The 18884-nt window shown below is 41.7% G+C and overlaps 1 protein-coding gene across 6 annotated transcripts in view; it reads right to left on the bottom strand.

Moving 5' to 3' along the window:
* Positions 1-18884, bottom strand: part of Ift25 (intraflagellar transport 25) — an 81183-nt gene that overhangs the window by 35003 nt on the left and 27296 nt on the right. For 4 of the 6 annotated variants that reach the window (XM_087214708.1, XM_021252089.2, XM_004874653.4 and 1 more), the window contains exons 4-6: positions 18509-18577; positions 13275-13318; positions 11039-11246 (exon numbers count right to left, since the gene is read on the bottom strand). In XM_087214708.1, coding sequence (XP_087070834.1) covers positions 11133-11246; positions 13275-13318; positions 18509-18577 — 227 coding nt within the window. In that variant the 3' untranslated portion in view covers positions 11039-11132. Of the gene's footprint in view, positions 1-10848; positions 10997-11038; positions 11247-13274; positions 13319-18508; positions 18578-18884 lie in introns of those variants that run through there. The other 2 variants (XM_021252088.2, XM_087214709.1) reach the window with 2 other exon arrangements.

An 18884-nucleotide genomic window follows, 5' to 3' on the forward strand; every position in this document is an offset into this window, starting at 1 on the left:
TTATCCGGACCTGTGACTATAGGTGTTGTATTTCCTTCTCTTTCATAATTATTACCTTCTCTACCCATCTAACAATTTCCCCTATTTTTGTTCTTGCCTATTTTATGTTGTGACTTTTCATGAGCTCTGATCCTGATTCTTCCTATACTGGGTTTATTACCAGGCCAGAGTGTGTTGGTTTGCATCCATGTCCCCTCTTCCACGTAGCGTCCCGTTCGAGTCCGTATCAGGAGGCCGAAGGGTCTGCGCTGGAAGCCAGGAAACAGCCTGCACGGTGAAGGTGAAGGCCGGAGCTCCTCTGCAGAAACAAGGAGCCTTCCTTGTTTCCCTTTTATTCCATTCTGGTGACAATCCTCTCTAGGGCGGGTCTGCCATACCCAGAACTGTGCTGACAAAATCTAGTTGGGCGTTTCTTACTCAAATTGAACAGTTTAACTACCACACCTAGTTTCTTATGTGGCTTTCACTTCTGAAAAATATTTTTCTTTTCCATTACTTGGCTCTACCAGCTCACTCTTTGTCTTCAGTGTCACAATTTCTTCTTTAAATCCTTGTATCTCTTCTTTGAGCTCTTTTGGTCTTTTTGAAAAACAACTAAGGTCTCAACTTGATATGTTCTCTGTTTAATTTCCCTTGCAATAAATGTTCTGTACCTCCCGTATTTTCCTGCTGTCCCTCATCCTTTTACAGCCTCTAGTCAGAGGCCTTTAGTCTATAGTGCTTCTTGAACTTTGGCATCAGCAATATCTGGACGGATTGTTAAATCACAGATTCCTGGCTCCCATCATCAGTTTTGTTTTGTTTTGTTTTGTTTTGTTTTGTTTTGTTTTTGAGACAAGGTCTCACTTTGTGTTCAGGCTGGCCCTGAATTCACTTTGTAGCCCAGGCTGGTCTCAAACTCCTGGCGATCCTCCTGCCTCTGCCTCCCGAGTGCTGGGATTACAGGCGTGCGCCACCATGCCTGGCTCATCATCAGTTTTTGATTCAGTAGATCTCGGGCTAGGCTAAGGAGTCTCTCAATCAATCTCTTTCTCTCTCTCTCTCTCTCCCCCAAAACCTCCACACTGAGCTAGACCCCTAGCCCTATTTATTTATTTATTTATTTAACTTTATTTTTATTTTTTGATACCGGGGATCAAACTCGGGACCTTGTGCTTTCGAGGCAGGCGCCGGAACCACTGAGCTAAATCCCCGGCCCTATTTTTTTATTTTTTGACACAAGGTCTTGCTAAGTCACTAACTTGCACAGGCTGGACTAGAGCTTGCAATCTTCCTGCCTCGGCCTCCAGAGTGCTGGAATTACAGGTGTGTGCCATCACTCCCAGCTGGGAATCTGCATTTCTAGCAAGTTCTCAAATGCGGCAGACTCTGCTGTTTCAGGAACCATCCATGGAGTGCTGGCTGCCAATGGCTCACAGATGCCCCTGTTCCTGAGAACCACTCTCAAGCGACAGAAGCTGTCTTACCCAGAAACATCTGAGAGTTCATCTTCCATTTGAGCAGTGCCCACGGCCAGTGACTGAGGGGCTGGGGTAAACGCAGGCCTGGTCTGTCCCGACTGGGGGAGCGTGCCTCTGGTGTCATTTGTGCCGGCTTCCTAGACACTGGCCGAAGCCATAACTTTTGGTAGCTTTTCCTCTGCTCTCGCCTGTGTTCCCCTCTTCCTTCACATTGTCTTGATGGCCTCTTAACGAGTCCCTTTGCAGTGGGGCTCACAGCAGTGCCCTTCAGTAGCTTCTTCCTTGCTCTGGCTGCCTTCTCACGGGCTGTGGAATGGTTGAGTCCCATATTCCTCACACTCCTGTGTTGAAGCCCCAACCACCTGAGTCTGGCTACATTTGGAGATGGTGCCTAAAGAGAGGTAATCAAGGTTAAAAAGAGGTCATGGGAAGCTGGGGATGTAGCTCAGCAGCATATCAACTGCCTGGCAAGTGCAAGGCCCATAAGAGGAGGGCCCTGATACAACAAAAATAGTGTCTTTACAAGAAGATACACAGTAGCCAGGCATGGAGGGCCATGCCTGTAATCCCAGCTACCTGGGAGGCTGAGGCAGGAGGATTGCAAGTTCAAGCCCAACTAGGAAACAGCAATTTAGCAAGACCCTGTCTTAAAATAAAAAAGACTGAGGGCCGAGGATTTAGCTCAGTGGTTCTGGGGCCTGCCTAGCAGGCGGCAAGGTCCTGAGTTCGATCCCTGATACCAAAAACAAACAAACAAACAAAAAAGACTGAGGATGTATCTCAGTGTGAAGGGCCTAGGTTCTATCCCCATTATTGGGTGGCGGTGAAACCAGAGAGCTCTCTCGCTCCCTGCACACTCACACAGAAGAGGTCATCCAAGAACACAGTGTGATGTGGTCACCTACCACACTGGAAGGGATGCTTCTCCAGATCTGAGACTTCCTGACTTCAGCACTGTGACAACAGAAACATCTGCTGTTGAAGCCACCCAGCCTGCAGGATTTTGCTGTGGGAGCCAAGCTGAGGCACCGTGTTTTGCCTCCAGGAGCCTCTTCAGTGAGTCTCGGCTGGCTTCTCCTTCAGGCCCTCCTCCCCTGCCATTCTGAGTGTGAGCCTCTACGGGGACATCCTCCCTCCTGCAGCAGCCACTTGGGGTCCTCTTGGGACTAGTCAAGGGTTGGCTAGATGAGCCTTTCCTAGTTAAGTCACCGGCTCTGGGAGTCCATGCGTCAGTTCTTAGCTTCCTCCTTCACCTCACTTCAGATTTCACAGTGCTTAGCAAGTACAGGGATATGTCCCTGTTAGGAGTTATAACTATTTCCTTGAAGGTTAAATCATTTCCTTTTTTTATAATAATTCTTTTTGTTGTGAATAATGAATTTTGAGAAAGGGAAAGGAACAAAGATCCCTTTGGTCCACTATCTTTAGCTGTAAGTATCCATTCTATGCTTATGTGTGGCTGCTCTCTCACTATAATATGGCATAGGAGGCACATATACATCATGCTTTCTTTTCTTTTTTTTTTTTTTTTTGGTATTGGGGATCGAACTCAGGACCTTGCGCTTGCGAGGCAGGCGCTGGAACCACTGAGCTAAATCCCTGGCCCAACATCATGCTTTCTAATGTGTACATGCACAGTAGTTTCCAGTTTTCCTATCTTATGAACAGCACTGCCATAATTTTTTTCCATTTATCTTGGCAGATTTGTCCCTTATTTGATCATCTTGGAATATATTTCTAGAAGTAGAATTTCTGTAGCAGTGGCAAAGACTTTGTGCACATGCTTAGATCTCTGATGCACTGCCACACACTGGGAAATTTCACCACCAGGATCAAGTTACAAAGGGTAGGCTGGAGGGAGGAGCTGGTAGTGGATGACTCCTACATTCTTCAGACAAGACCCACAGCTGCAGTGCTTTTTAGAAGTTTGTATAAATGAGTCACAGACACAATAATTTTCATTTCTGTAATATTTCCTTTGTCATGACTGAATGGTCATTAGAGTTTTATTTTTTCATCCATTCCTTTAAATAAATATTGGTTGGTTAACTTTATTTATTTTATTTTTTTGGTACTGGGGATCGAACTCGGGACCTTGTGCTTGCAAGACAGGCACCAGAACCACTGAGCTAAATCCTCAGCCCTAACAATTTTTTTTTTTTTTTTTTTGGTACCGGGGATCAAACTTGAGACCTTGTGCTTTCGAGGCAGGCAGCGGAACCACTGAGCTAAATCGCCAGCCCGGTTGGTTAACTTTACACAAGATACTGTGATAGGTATTGGCCCACAGTAAGTGATCTACAAATGTACATGAATTTTTATCTGAACCATATTAAAAACTCCTCAAAGATTTCATAGGGTCGCCAGGCATGGTGGCACATGCCTGTAATCCCAGCACTCAGGAGGCTGAGGTAAGAGGACTGCTGAGTTTGAGGCCAGCCTGGCCTACACAAGTTTGAGGCCAGCCTGAACTACATAGTCTCAAAAAACAAAAAGATTTCACAGCACGAGGAAATACAGACATACAAATCAATAAACAATGTTCATTCAGTAAACAAATATTTACTGAGAATCTCTGCACTGGATGCTATTCTCAGCAGTAAGCAAAAGAAACAAAACCCCCTGGCCTTGTGGAGCTGACACTCTAGTAAGGCAGAGAGACAACAAACATGATATGGCCCCTAAAGAGAAAAGATAGCTATAAGCTGTCTCTGTCAGGAGGTGGAACCCACCAGTTGAACCCCCGTCCACTGCACTCACGTGTGTGAGGAGACTGCATGGCTCTCATTTGCACAGCACGTGTGGGATATCGCCAAGGAAAAGCACATTGAACTCCAATAAGAGAAAAGATATGTGAAGACAAGAACTCTGAGTTCAGAACACACATTGGCTGCCTCAGAAACCTAACCCAAGAAAAGGAGAAAAATAAAACAGAGAACAAATACTGAATGTGTTTATGCCGCAGGGGGTGCTGTGGGAGATGAGTGGCAAGGAGGAGACACAGGACTTTAGGCCACAGCCAGGAAAGGCCTGAGTTGAGAGAGATTTTGAGTAACAATCTGAACTGAACGAGTGCTCGCTTAAGCAGCACATATACTAAAATTGAACTGCATGAGGAGGCCAGCTATGTAGACACCTGAGTGAGGAAGCCCAAGTCCCATGATGCAGGAGGTGCCACATGCAGGTGGAGGAGAGGCCTGGTGAGCGGAAGGGGTGTGCCAAAAGATGCTGGGGTTCAGCAGTGAAAAATGAAACAAAGCACAAATATCAAGTCATGTGTCTTCACACCTGTCCTGACTTGGAATAGTTACATGAGGAGAAAATGATTTTTTAATATATGTGGAGAAAATGACTTTTTAAAGTCTAGGAAGATGAAGTTTCAAGCATACTGCTTTTGAGTAGGCACACAGCCAGGTGTGGTAGTGGACGCCTGTAATCCCAGCATCTGGGAGGCTGAGACAGGATTGCCACAGGTTCCAGGTCAGCTTGGGGTCCATGGTGAGTTCAAGCCCAGCATGAACTACAAAGTGTGATCCTGTCTCAAAAAAAAAAAAAAAGAAGAAGAAGAAGTATGGCACACAAAGTGCTGTTATAAGTACTACACTACACCGATCACTTGTTCTCTGAATCTACAAACAATGGAGAAAAAGGCCGTAAACAGAACTCACCAGGTCAGTGCCAAAGAGATCAATGAGACAATCTCTGGAGATCCCATCCAGCAATCTGTAAGCCTTAACACAGTGCTTCTTACCCAAAGCATTACTGACATGTCAGTGTAGGAACCTGGCAAAAAGAAAACCCTCAGCAGGGCTGGGGATGTAGCTCAGTGGTTCCGCAGCCTGCCTCAAAAATGCAAGGACCCAAGTTCGATCCTCGGTACCAAAAAAGAAAAGAAAAGAAAACCCTCAGCATTCCGTGTTACTGAACACGAACACAATTGCTCTTAAGTCATGGTCTCAAAAACCAAATGGCTCCAGTGCTATAGGAAAATATTGGAAAGCATTGAGGGTTCCATGCTCTAGCTGTGCTGTTCAGTTTTAGTCTTATTCTTTGCTCTATCAGCTTTTGCCAGTCATCATTTCCCAAGTGTCCTTGATGAATGAGGACCCACCTTCCAAACTTCAGCACACAGGTATCCTCCATGGCACTGTTTTTGTCTATTAGGAAGAATTTGAAGCATACATAAAAGACAAGTACAGTGAACTCCCAGACTCAACCATTTAATGCTACATTTGCTTAAACTAAGCCCAAAGCTTTATTAAAATTCTCTGCATAAATTCAGGCATAGTAGGGCCGGGGATTTAGCTCAGTGGTTTAGCCGCCTGCTGTGCAAGTGCAAGGACCCGAGTTCGATCCCCGGTACCAAAAAAAAAAAAATTCAGGCAAAGTGCCATATAATATAGTGCCAGCTACTTGAGAGGCTAAGGCAGGAAGATCTTGAGTTGAAGGTCAGTTTGGGTTACACAGTAAGTCTCTGTTTCAAAATAAAACACACATACACACACACACACACACACACACACACACACACACAAAGGGATGGAAGTCTAATTTAGTGGTGGAGTACCCCTGGGTTTAATCCCTAGTACCACCAAAAACAAAACAAAACAAAAACCACCAAAACAAAATAAAACAAACAAAACTCTAAGTATTTTTAAAGCAAATCCCAAATATCATGTCTTTTCAATCACCCCTATATATGCATCTCTGAAAAACATGGGGATTTTCTTACATAGGTTTATGGCCAGTACCACATCTAGCAAAATGAATTATAACACTTAGTACACAAGGAAATTTATCCAATTTTTTTTTTCAGTGCTCTAGGAAGTGAACCTAGGCCCTCATACATGCTAGGCAAGCACTCTACCACTGAGCTAATCTCCACCCCCGCTATTGATTTAAGAATGTCTTTTCTCCGTTGATTTATTCAAATCAGCATCCAATGTCTCTTTGAATCTAGAGTGAAGCCCTGTCCTTAATTAACATTTTAATGCAACTGAAGGTTTGAGGAAATCAGGCCATTTGTCTTATAGGATATCCTAGATTTGTGTGCACATAATTTAGGATAGGCTAAGTTATGCGATGGAAACCAGAAATTTTAAAATTTCTGTGGCTAAAACAATGAAACTTGAATATCCTTCTCTACATCTACCTCAGATTTAATCGTCAGTCTCACTCCCAGAACAAGATTGAGAAAGTAGGTACCACGCTGGGCAAGTAGTTACATTGCTGGTCATCTTAGCAGAAGAAAGGACCTTGGGAGGGTTTCACTCAGGCACTCAAATGCTCAGCCTTGACATCAATTACCCTTCACCTCACTGGCTAGAACCAATGACAGGGCTCTACCCAAAGACCAGGGAGTGTATTTTACCAACTGCAGGGAAAGCACAGATGTGGACATTGGAGTGAGTTGCATTAAAGGCTGCTAGTCTACTTGCTTTCTTGTGGTGTTATTTTCCTTGTTCCACTATTCCTTACATTCCCTGAAAATGGAAGCTAACTGTAGAAGTAAGATTCAAGTCCAGTAACTTTGCCAAGAGTACTTCACAAGTTGGTCAGTGTGCTTCACCTAGTATCACATCATGAAATGTTCATTGTTCATAATAGATCGTAGCAGTAACAGCCCCCTCTCCTCTACACCTCCATGTTTTCACACCCTCAGGTAGACCTCTCTGATCCTTACATGGGGCTCAGACAGGCGACAGGACCTGGAAAACAGGACAAGAGCAAATCTGACACAAATAGAGACTCAAAAGAGTGCACTTTGGGGCTTTCTCCTTTCTTGCTGCTTTTCCGAATGCTGTGACACCACCTGAAAAGGCCTGGCCTAGCTCACTCAAGGATGAAAAATGACTTGGAGCAGAGATGAGTAGTTCCAGTTGAGGCCACCTAGACCAGTCAACAACTACATTATTTAGACTGCACTGCCAGCTGACCAGAGAGATCAGCTAAGCAGAAACAAACTAGGGAGTTGGCCAGCTGATCCATAGAGTTGTGAGCATAGATGAAATTGTTGCTTTAAGCCAGTATGTTTTGGGTGGTCTGTAACACAGCAAAAGCCGACTGATACACTTGGTTAATACACTTTTAGATCAGTAAATCCAGCCTGATCCCTGCAGATACTGATCTACTGATTATTGTCGCCCATACCAAAACAATTTTTTTTGGTTGTTTTGACACAGTGTCTCACTATGTAGCCTAGGCTGGCCTTAAATTCGCAGTGCTCCTCCTGCCTCAGCCTCCTGAGTGCTGGGATAACAGGCTTGTGCCACCAAGCCTGGCTCAAAATTAACATTAATTCACAGGCTTTCTCCTGCAAATAACTTTCTCTAATCTACTTGTGTTACTTAAGTCCCTCTGTTTGTAGATGATAGATATCTAATTCTTTCCTTTTAAATTTTCAAAAGAGATATTTTGCCCTAGATACTTCCCATGGAGTCCAATGAAGGCTTTGATATACTATATGTGTGTGTGTGTGTGTATGTGTATAAAATTTTCTTTCCTATCAATATGAATTGAGTATACTAAGTATAGTTTTAACCAATTGCAGATATTTTTCTTTTGCTTAAATTGCTCTACTTTTGGCCCACCTATTAGCTTCTGTATTCTTTTGACAGGATCCACCACTCTTCACTCATTAATAAGACACTGCCTCAAAGAAAAAAAAAATGGGAGAGGAAGTTATATTGGTATTTTCAATTAAAATTAAACCATAGAGGAATTTACTTAATTTCTTTGATTTTATGCTTGTGCAGTGGACCCTCAAGTTATGACTGGACTGACATACAAACAACTTGGGTCATGATTGGAATTTTAGTTTTAAATTATGACCAAAGTCTGGAGTTACCACTTGAGTGCCAGCCACTTGTACTTCCAGACGGTCTCAGATATAGATTTAACCCTTAAAGAGCTGTGGAAGGAACAGCATAACATCCTTTCCTGTGTGGGGATAATTGAGAAATCCTGGGCCAGTGTTTCTCTAATGATACAGGGATCTACCTGGAAGAAAGTGTGGCCTAAAATTATACAGGAGAGAGACCTCTGAAGGCTGTGTAGAGGAGCCTGACCAACTTGAGTTACAACCAGCCCTCAAGAATGAATTGAGTTCATAAGTCAAGGGTCCATTATATTTCTTATTTACAAACTATAATCTTTTTTTTTTGGTACCGGGGATTGAACTTGGGTCCTTGTGCTTGCGCAGCAGGCAGTGAAACCACTGAGCTAAATCCCCGGCCCTATAATCTTGATTTTTAGCCACCATAACACAGTAACTTATTTGCATTATCCAACAACATATGGGATATTAAAAGTTTCAAAATAAGATATTAATTAACTAAATGAAGACTAAGATTTTTTTGTAGCTCTACTTGTCTCTACCTCTAAAATCTGTATTAGACTTCTCCAGAGATGGGCTGGGCATGGTGGTGCATTCCAGTAGCCCCAGCTACTTAGGAGACTAAGGTTGGGGGATGAGCACATGAATTAAGAGACCAGCCAGGGTAACACAGTAAGACCCCATTTCCACCAAAAAAAATTAAGAAAGAATTCTCTCAAGAGAAACAAAACCCACAGAATACATATACACATATATGAAGGCAGAGAGAGATATTTACTCACGGAAGCTAGTGAGTTCAAGTCCCAAACCTGCAGGGGGCCTGGAGACCCAGGAAAGGGCCAGTGTTGTAGGTCAAGGCTGCAGGCCATCTGCTGGCAGAATTCCTTCTTGCCAGGGACCTCAGTCTTTGTTCTGTTGAGGCCTTCAACTGATTGGATTAGGCCACCCACATTATAGAGAACAGTCTGTTTTAAACTCTACCAGCTTAATGTTTATCTTATTAAAAAAAAAAAAAACCCTCATAGAAACATCCCAAATAATGCTTACCTAATATCTGGTTATCATGGCCCAGCCAAGCTGACAAATAAAATTAATCATTATAGGGCCGGGGATTTAGCTCAGTGGTTTTGCTGCCTGCTGCGCAAGCGCAAGGACCCGAGTTAGGGCCCCGGTACCAAAAAAAAAAAAAAATTAATCATTATAAATATATTGTGATGTAGGTTGAATTATGTCTCCCACAAGATATGCTGAAGTCCTAACACCTGGTACCTGAGAATGTGATATGACTTGGAAACAGGGTCCCTGCAGGTGTAACTAGGTAAGACAAGGAGCCAGGCCTGGTGGCACCCACCTATAGTCTCAGCACTTGGGAGGCTGAGGTTGGGAGATTTCGAGGAGTTTGAGGCCAGCCTGGGCTAGTAGAGCGTTCAAGACCAGAATGAACTACAGTGAGACCTTGTCTCAAAAAAAAACAAAACCAAAATCAAAACCAAATAAAAGAGAAGACCATACTGGAGGAAGGTGGGCTCTTAACTTCCTAGTTTCACTATAATACAGGATGAGAAGATATAGAGACATATACACCAGAGGGAAGAGGATGTGAAGATTCATGCAGATGCCATGCGACACTGGAGTAAAGACCAGAGCTGTGGTACCCTAAGCCAAGGACTGTGCGATACTAGCAGCCAAGGAAAAGGGATGGGACAGGTTCTTGGAGCCTCTAGAAGCAAGGACCCTGCCAACACCTTGGTTGTGGACCACAGGCCTCCACAACTGTGAGAAAATAAATTCTTTGGCTTAAGTCACCAAGTTTGTGATACCTTGTTCCAGGAACACTAACAAACTAATGGAGACTGTATAATTATCTTTTCCTGAATGCTTATTTTACCAACTTGTGATAAAGTTAGGTTAATTCATTTTCAATATTTTAGAATTGCTTTTAATTGTTGGGTATACTAGTTAATTACGTTTCCAAAGTCAAACTATACAAGGAGATATACTCAGAGAAGTCTTATTTTTACCAATCTGTCCAACCTTGTTCCTTGCCTCTTCAAAATAACCAAAAAAGGACCAGGGGTTTAGCTCAGTGGTGCCACCGCCTGCCTCGCAAGAGAAAGGTCCCGAGTTCTATTCCCGCTACCAAAAAACCCAAAAAACCAAAAACAAAATAACAACAACAAAAAAAATGATATCAATAATGGTTGTCTGGGGTTTTTTTGTTTGTTGTTTCTTTTTTTTCTGGTACCGGGGATTGAACTTAGGGCCTTGCACTTGTGAGGCAGGCATGGTGCCACTGAGCTAAATCCCCGGCCCCAATGATGGTTGTCTTTGGGAAATACAATTGTGTGTTTCCTTACTCTTCTCTGAAGTTTTCAAATCAGAACAAAATTTTAAAAACAAAAATCATGATTTGTTTTACAAGGCCCTAGCTCAGGTTCTACAACATCAATCAAACCCTCCCATAGGTACTTTCTCTTTGCTCAAGTCTTACATTGTTTACCGTCTATATTGCTCACTTAGCCTTTTGCATCAATCAATAAATTAAAAAATTAATGCACTGAGATCTGATGAGCACTTTATTAGATGCTGAGGGGACAACATGCATTATCAGTTAAATTTTCCCATACTTCTTTGATTAAGCTGTATACTGAAGCCACAGTGTCCTTACATCTTCCACTGCTGATTGAGGAAACAGGAATTTCTTTGCCCAAAACAGTGAATAAAATACAAATAAAAACAGATACAGGTTGATAAATCCTTTTAATAAAGTATATCAATGACAATTTTAAAATACATACATTACTAAAAAATCACGTAAGAGCATCTTTTTGTAATTACTAAGAAAAATTTAAGACTACTGTTCCCTCTGCAGAAATGTTATGCACAGATGCAAAATGATCGAAGGCTGACAGAATAATGACTCTCAAGTAAGTAGCATTCCCATCATGTGCCTGTAGGGGAAAAAATCAATATGGATGCTCTTAGCAATCCTAGTTAGCTGCTAATAAGCAGTTAGCAGAAGAAAAGATTTGATGCAAGAGTAACATTCTAACTGTATAACAATATGTAAGATATCATATTCAGAAGGCAGCCCAGCCTCACATAACAGTTGTTCTGGTGCCTATCAGCAGGATATCAGCCTTAGTTTTATGAAAAACAGCAGGAGGGCTACACTTTGCAATTGTACGCTCTAATCAATTTTTTTAAAGAGTCTTTCTAAAGTCTTTTTCCTGATAATAAGTTTCCCTTGGTTAATGATGCCTCAGAATGTACTTCCCTGAAGCATACTATACTTCCACATTTCTATAATTTCTCTGGAAAGCAATTTGGCAATGTATGTAAAAAGCTATAAAAATGTTTATATCCTTGCACCCAGTAACTCCATTCCATGAAATTTAATCTTAGAAAATAATAAAAAAGGTGAAGGTCATGGTAGCAAGAACATGCATAAAATGTCTCCTATGTATTACGTGTAATGACAGAGGGAGAAAAAAGGAAGTTAGCTTAAATGTATGCAAACAGACAAATGTTATCTTATAATTATGAAGGTTGTGATATAATATTAAGTTAGAAAAAGATGAAAGTTGGCTGGGTGCAGAGGTACACGTCTGTAATCCCAGCACTTGGGAGCCTGAGGCAGGAGGATCACTCTGAGTCTGAGGCCAGGCTAGGCTACATAGTGAGTTCAAGACCATGGGCCAGGGATTTAGCTCAGTGGTTCCAGCGCCTGCCTTGCAAGCACAAGGACCCGAGTTCGATCCCTGGTACCAAAAAAAAGAAAAAAATTTAAAAAAAAGACCAGCCTGCATTACAAAGCAAGACCCTGTCTCAAAAAACCAAAGAAAAAGAAAAAAAAAGATGATACAAAATTGTTGACACATAATTACTGCAACTATGCACGTGTGTGTTGACTAGAAGAAAGCAAGTACTGTAAATATGCTGTGACAGAGCAACAAAATGATGGGTGACTTCCAGGTTCCTCCCCATTTCTGCTTTCCAGATTGTCTAGAACTCTCTGCAACCTAAGTGAGTCCTGAGAGAAAAAACTGAAGAAAGCAGAACTCACGAACCACAGCCCACATGGTGAAGATGGAGAAAAATAAGAAGGCAGAATTCAGCATAATCATTTTTTCTGGACCCTGATGGCTTCCCCAATCATTGGGCAAATTTTGGTGGGAGAAAAGGAAATTAGGAAGATTCAAAAACTTTCCTACAGTAGGCCTGAGTTCAAGGCCAGCCTGGGCTACACAGTGAGCTCAAGGCAGCGAGATCCTGTCTCAAAAACGGAAAAAACCGAAAAACTTTCCTACAGCATCACAGCAGCTCTTAGCAAGATGTGAAGTAAATTCAGTGAAAAAAGCATCACTTTAACCCTCATGTAAGCAAACACAAACACCTAAGAAATACGCATTCGGTTGTTTATGCTTTTGCTTGTATAAATCGAGGGAGCAGAGGAGCTCATGATGAAGCAGCAGTTTCCCACCAGCAGTTCATTCCACTGGTTGAGCAAAGCCGGTGGGATGCTGTCGGAATGGAACGTGCTGGCTCTCTCCACTTCAGCCCTTACTGACTCATTTGTGGTTGATTCTATTCCCCATTTCTCCTCATCCAAATCTCCCTGTCTTTTCACTTAAATTAACAATCCACTTTTGACATTTCGACCTTCTTGGATTCCTATCCTAAATGAAAGAAAGCAAAGCTAACACACACTTTCAAATAAATGAGTAAAGTGAAACAAGAAATAAGTAAACTAATTCTGTTTTCTCTTTGCTGTCTCCTTTCTATGATGAGCAAGAACCTAATTTACAGTGGTCAGCTTCTAATACTTGAGAATCACCTCTCTACTGGTTTATTAGTTTTAGAACCTATTATACCATGAGGATGTGTATTAATTCTGGGACTACAGAGATGTATTTAAAATCTAAATACATTGTGCTTGCTAAGGATAATTTTCATCTCTACAAAGTATATTTACTTACCATAATTTCCTCATTTTGAAGTTGTCCCTCTGTGTGCACTAAATCTACAACACAAATTTAACAGACATGAGTTAATGCTCAGAATACACAAAGACAGCTACTGAAACTTACAGTCAGCAAAACATGATTATCTGGTAAACTATAAATTAAAATCAGATTTTAAAAAAATTATCAGCATTTGGAGGTTGAAATGTGATATACAAATAGAGACATCTGATACAAAAAGTAAAAAATAAAACTATGATATATAAAATATATCTAGTGGGTAAAAGCAAAAGACAACGCAAATACAAATTACAGTAAAGGAATACAAATTGAGGAATTTGTAAAATCAAGGGAAAATCCATTTTATGGATCAAACCACTAACAGTAATGACAAGCTTGGAAGGAGCCACTTTACCACCCTTTGGAGTAATAGCACAGCTCTGGGTCTCAGGGAATTGTCACTATAACGTGGAATTCTGTGGCCTGTGAAGTAATCCTTTCTGGTACCCAAGTTTTAAAAACCTTTGGGTCGGGGATTTAGCTCAGTGGTTCTGGCGCTGGCCTCAAAAGCGCAAGATCCCGAGTTCGATCTCCAGTACCAAAAAAAACTCCTTTACTTATTTAATGGTATGACAGATTAATTCATTTGGTTAAGAACTAATCATATCAAACATTCTTTTGGAAACATGAACTACTTAATCATCTGATGACAGCTATTGAAATTACTCAATATTAATTTTACTTGTATCAAAATAATATACACAGGGGGCGGGGATTTAGCTCAGTGGTTCCACTGCCTTCCTCGTAAGTGCAAGGACCCGAGTTCGATCCCCGGTACCAAACAACAACAACAACAACAACAAAATACACACACACACATACACACACACACACACACACACACACACATAATTTTTTTATTTTTTTGAGACAGAGTCTTGCTATGTAGTCTAGGCTGGCCTCAAATTTTCAGGAGTCTCCCTGCCTCAGCCTCCCAACTGCTGGGATTACAAGTGTGCACCATCACACACAGCCCAATATACATAATTTGAAAAGCCACACAGTACTAAAAGGGAAGTCTCTGGGAAGTAAGATTGAAGGATGACTTTCTTTCTACTTCCTGAACCTTCTCTGAGATAATAAAAAATAGTAATTCCTGCCTCACCTTTCACTCTCCTCCAGGCATGGCCCAACAATAAGCATTTCAAATCTTCATGCTGTTTTTCCTGGAATTTCAATAAGATTATATTCTTTTCCTTATTTATCAATTTCTTTGACTTTATATTATGATAGGTGAAAATTTAGGTTTTGTCTTGCAGTGATTGGGATTGAGTCTTGGGAGTTCATCTCTAGCCCTTTTTAAAATTTTTATTTTGAGCCGGAGATTTAGCTTAGTGGTGCCAATGCCTGCCTTGAAAGCACAAAGTCCTGAGTTCTATCCCCAGTACCAAAAAAAATTTTTTTAATTTTGAGACAGGGTCTTTCTAACTTGTCTAGGTTGGCCTCAAACTTATCATTCTCTTGCCTTAGCCTCTTTGGTGGATTAACTAATGGTCAACTGGGAATGCCCAGCTGAACTGAGTCAGCGTGGTCTAGATGTGGAAGATCCACCTGAGGATTGTTGCCAATAGCATAAAAAGAGAACTGGAGGGGAAGATCGTTGGCTGTTGATTTTCTTAGAGAAGCTTGCAGAGGGTGGTTTTCCTGATGTGAACTTGGCTGGTCTCATTGGAGGAGTTCGGGATCTCACTGTCGCTGGGAATGGCTGCTGTTCTCATCAGGGAGCTCTGATCTTTGTCATAAGCATCACTTCCTGGCTCCAGTGCAGATCCCTCAGCCTGGTGGCACAGATCCTTTATCCCACTGGCGAAGCCTTTCTAGCTTCCACCACTGGCTTTGGGGCCTCCCCAGGGCAGATCCTTAATTCGGACAAGCTTGAGACACTGTCGTGGGCTCTAGGCCACTGGCTGGACTCATGGAGGACAGTGCCTTGGACTCTATGCCTTCAGCTGGACTTGTGAGGGACATTGCTGTGGGATCCAGGCCCTTGGCTGGATTCTTTGGGTCTTTAGTGCAAGGCTAGATCTCATGTACTCCTCTGCATTTGACTTTATGGGTGACTATTATAAAATAATCCCATAAATTATGTGTCCTGTATTAAATTTATTTCTGTTGCAACCCCTGACTATAGTAGCCTTCTAAGTAGCTTTTGTTACAGGCATGCACCCCTGGGAATGGAAAAATTTAGACTTTAAAAATTTTTTTGGGGGGGGGTACCAGGGATCGAACTCAGGACCTTGCACTTTCGAGGCTGGTAGTGGAACCACTGAGCTAAATCCCTGGCCCCCTAGACTTTTTTTTTTCAGACAAGTTCTCACTATGTAGCCCAGGCTGGCCTTGAACTCATGGCAATCATCTTGCCTCAGCCTCCTGAGTGCTGGGATTACAGATGTGCACCACCATGCCTGGCTAAAAATTTAGATTTCATAAACCAATACCCACTTCCTCCTCCTACAAGTTTTCCTTCCTCTCATCCTCTCGATTTTTTTTTTTTTTTGGTTACCGGAGATTGAACTCGGGTCCTTGCACTTGCGAGGCAGGCAGTGGAACCACTGAGCTAAATCGCTGGCCCTCATCCTCTCGATTTTGAAATCAATCTTGATAGTTGATTATTATGCCTATATAAATGTTTTGTTTGTTTGTTTGTTTTTTTGGTACCAGGGATGGAACTCAGGACCTTGAGGCTGTGAGGAAGACATGGCACCACTGAGTTAAATCCCCAGCCATGCCTATATAAATGTTTAGTAATGAAATAAGTAAAATTATCTCATTTTCTTATATAACTTCTCCATCAGAAATTAATAATAACCTCTTTTTCATTGGCTGGGTATTTTTTTTTAGTTGTGTAAAACTAGAAAATCTCAAATATACACGAAAAACAGAAAACAGTAACTTTCATATATAGTTGTCACATTTTATAATTATTAACATTTCAGCATGATTGATTTCTTCAAATTTTTTTGGTACTGGGGATTGAACTCAGGACCTTGGGTTTGCGAAGCAGGCGAGGGGCCACTGAGCTAAATCCCCGGCCCTTAAATTTTTTGCTAAAATATTTTAAGGTAAGTCTAAGACATGACATTTCATCTCTAAGTATTTTATCCATCTTTAAATATAGGATTTTTTTACATAACTACAAAATTATTATCATACTAATATCAAAAACATTGCCTTAAGCTGGGTGTGATAGCACATGCTTATAATTCCAGCACTCGGGGAGGCTGAGCTGGGAGGATTGTAGTGAGTTCTAGACCAGCCTGGGCTACACAGTAAGTTCAAGGCCAGCCTTAATTACATAGTGAGACTCTGTTACAAAACAAAACAAATGCTTTAATACCTAATCCTTATTCAAATTTCCCCAATTATCCCCCAAATGTATTTTTATTATTAGTTTATTCATATTAGAATTAAGTACAGTAAGTCCCCGACTTACGAACATTCAAGTTGTGAACTTTCACAGGTGTACTGTATAAGACTCACTTTGTCAGCTTACGAATGAATCTGGCTTACGAATGAATCCGACTTACAAAAAATTCTTCCAGAACAGAACTCATTCATAAGTCATGGACTTCCTGTCTCTTTTAATCTTGAACCATTTTTTTCTCCTATACACACAATTTTTTTTTCAGGTCAGTTGTCCTGTAAATGTCCTAACGTTTCTAAACTTTGTCATCTTGCCTCATGTAATTATATCCTCTGTCTTCTACTTCCTGCAGACTGGAAACCAGAGTTAAAGGCTTGATCACATTCAGGGTTTGAGGCCTTCACTTAGCGGATGATGACCTTGGCTGTGTTTTGTTACTTATGAATAATAAATCATTTGAAATTGCAGGAGCTGGGGCTGCTGAGTGGCAGACCTCAACAGAGCGACCAGGGGAGAGTGGGCCTTTGCCAGCATCCACAGACCTTTTTTTGGGGGGCCACTCAGCTTCTCCAAAGATGAATCCTTCATGTCCTAGTTGGGTTCACACTCTTAGTCGCTGTCATTAGTAGTGAAGCACAGGAAGAAGGCTGGAGTTCCTGCTGCTGGATATGCAGGCTTCCACTTCAACGCTCTGACTCAGCCCCATGTCTCACTCCATTTCCCCTGCTCTCTTGGGTCCTGAGCCTCAATACTGTACTCAAGGTACCTCATCATCTCCTGTGGCCATGGCAGTCTGTGGGGAAGGAGTGGTTACCTAGCTTCAAAAGGTAGGAGAAGGCATCTAGAGTCCAGCCACTCTGTAGGTACTCAACTAATCACCCTTCTTTTCTGGCCCATGTCTCACACTTTGGACAAGTTCTAGTGTTTTCCTTCAAGTTCAAGACCTTCATGGGGTTCTATGTAAACTGGCTTGCTGACACTTTCCTTGGCAGGCTCTTAGGTTACAACCTAGTCCATTCAGCTTTAGAAGTTCTTGGTTTCCCTCTGTCGTAATATATATTAATCTCACCAGACTTGGTGGTACAGGCCTGTAATCCCAGTACACCGGGAGGCTGAGGCACGAGGATGGAAAGTTTGAGCCAAGCCTGGCCAACTTAGTGACTTTAGGGAGACCTTGGTTCCTTGTTTAATTTTTTTGTCCTTGGAAGTTTATGCCTTTTTTAATTTCTTTACTACAATTTTCATGGCACAGTATTTTGTGAAGGAAAGGAGATGGAAACATTGGAGGTAATATGGTTATGCTTAACTGGATGCTACCAATTCCACTGATGATTAAGTAAAGGGCTATTAGTTAGGAAAGAAGAAATTAATGAGAAGCTAATATTTATTGTTTATTTATCATATGCCAGCCACTAGCTCACAAAAGCCTCAGTGGTAGGTATCATCTCTACGTTTCTGATCAGGATTCTGAAATTCTAAAAAATTAAGTAATATATTAATTATATAACCAATACCATGGTCTTTACTCAAAACTGGGTTTTCCTGGACCCTAACTAGGTCACAAGAATCACTTTTTATTCATCAAAATGCACCTGGATTAAAAAAGTAGAGACACTGAGTTCGATCCCTGGTACCAACAAATAAACAAAAAGAAAAGTAGAGACAGAGGGCCAGGGCCTTAGCTCAGTGGTGCCGCTGCCTGCCTAGCAAGCGCAAGGTCCCAAGTTCAATCCCCAGTACCAAAAAAAAAAGAAAGAAAAGTAGAGACAGGGAATAATTCTCTCTTCCCCCATTTCAGAATGATGCTGGTGAAACAAGCACATACCTTTTTCAATCCACTGCTCAAATCCAACAGGCTCTTTAGATGTGCTCTTTTCCAGCCTCAAAGTCCGTACTGAAATAAACAAGGTAAACAGGTCGTTAATCACCTCCTGGTGCTAAGCTGTGGGCCTTGCTAGGTATCTTTTTCCCTTTGAATGAAACTGCCCTGCATTGGTGGAACTACATAGAATACTGGGATCAGGAATGCCATGTTCTGGAAGTTACCTACTCTTCTTCTCCATAAATTCCGATGGGAAAATGTGGTCTTGTGTAATGGTGATCCTAACAATGTTTGTAACCATATAACACAAAGCTAGCAGAGCTTTTTAAAATTTGGTTATTATCTGGAATTTTTTATGTACTGGTAATAATAATGACAC

The sequence above is a fragment of the Heterocephalus glaber genome, unplaced genomic scaffold, assembly GCF_053883595.1.
Source record: "Heterocephalus glaber isolate CG9 unplaced genomic scaffold, H.glaber_assembly_v1.0 deba00001449, whole genome shotgun sequence".
In the NCBI taxonomy this organism is placed as follows: Eukaryota; Metazoa; Chordata; class Mammalia; order Rodentia; family Bathyergidae; genus Heterocephalus; species Heterocephalus glaber.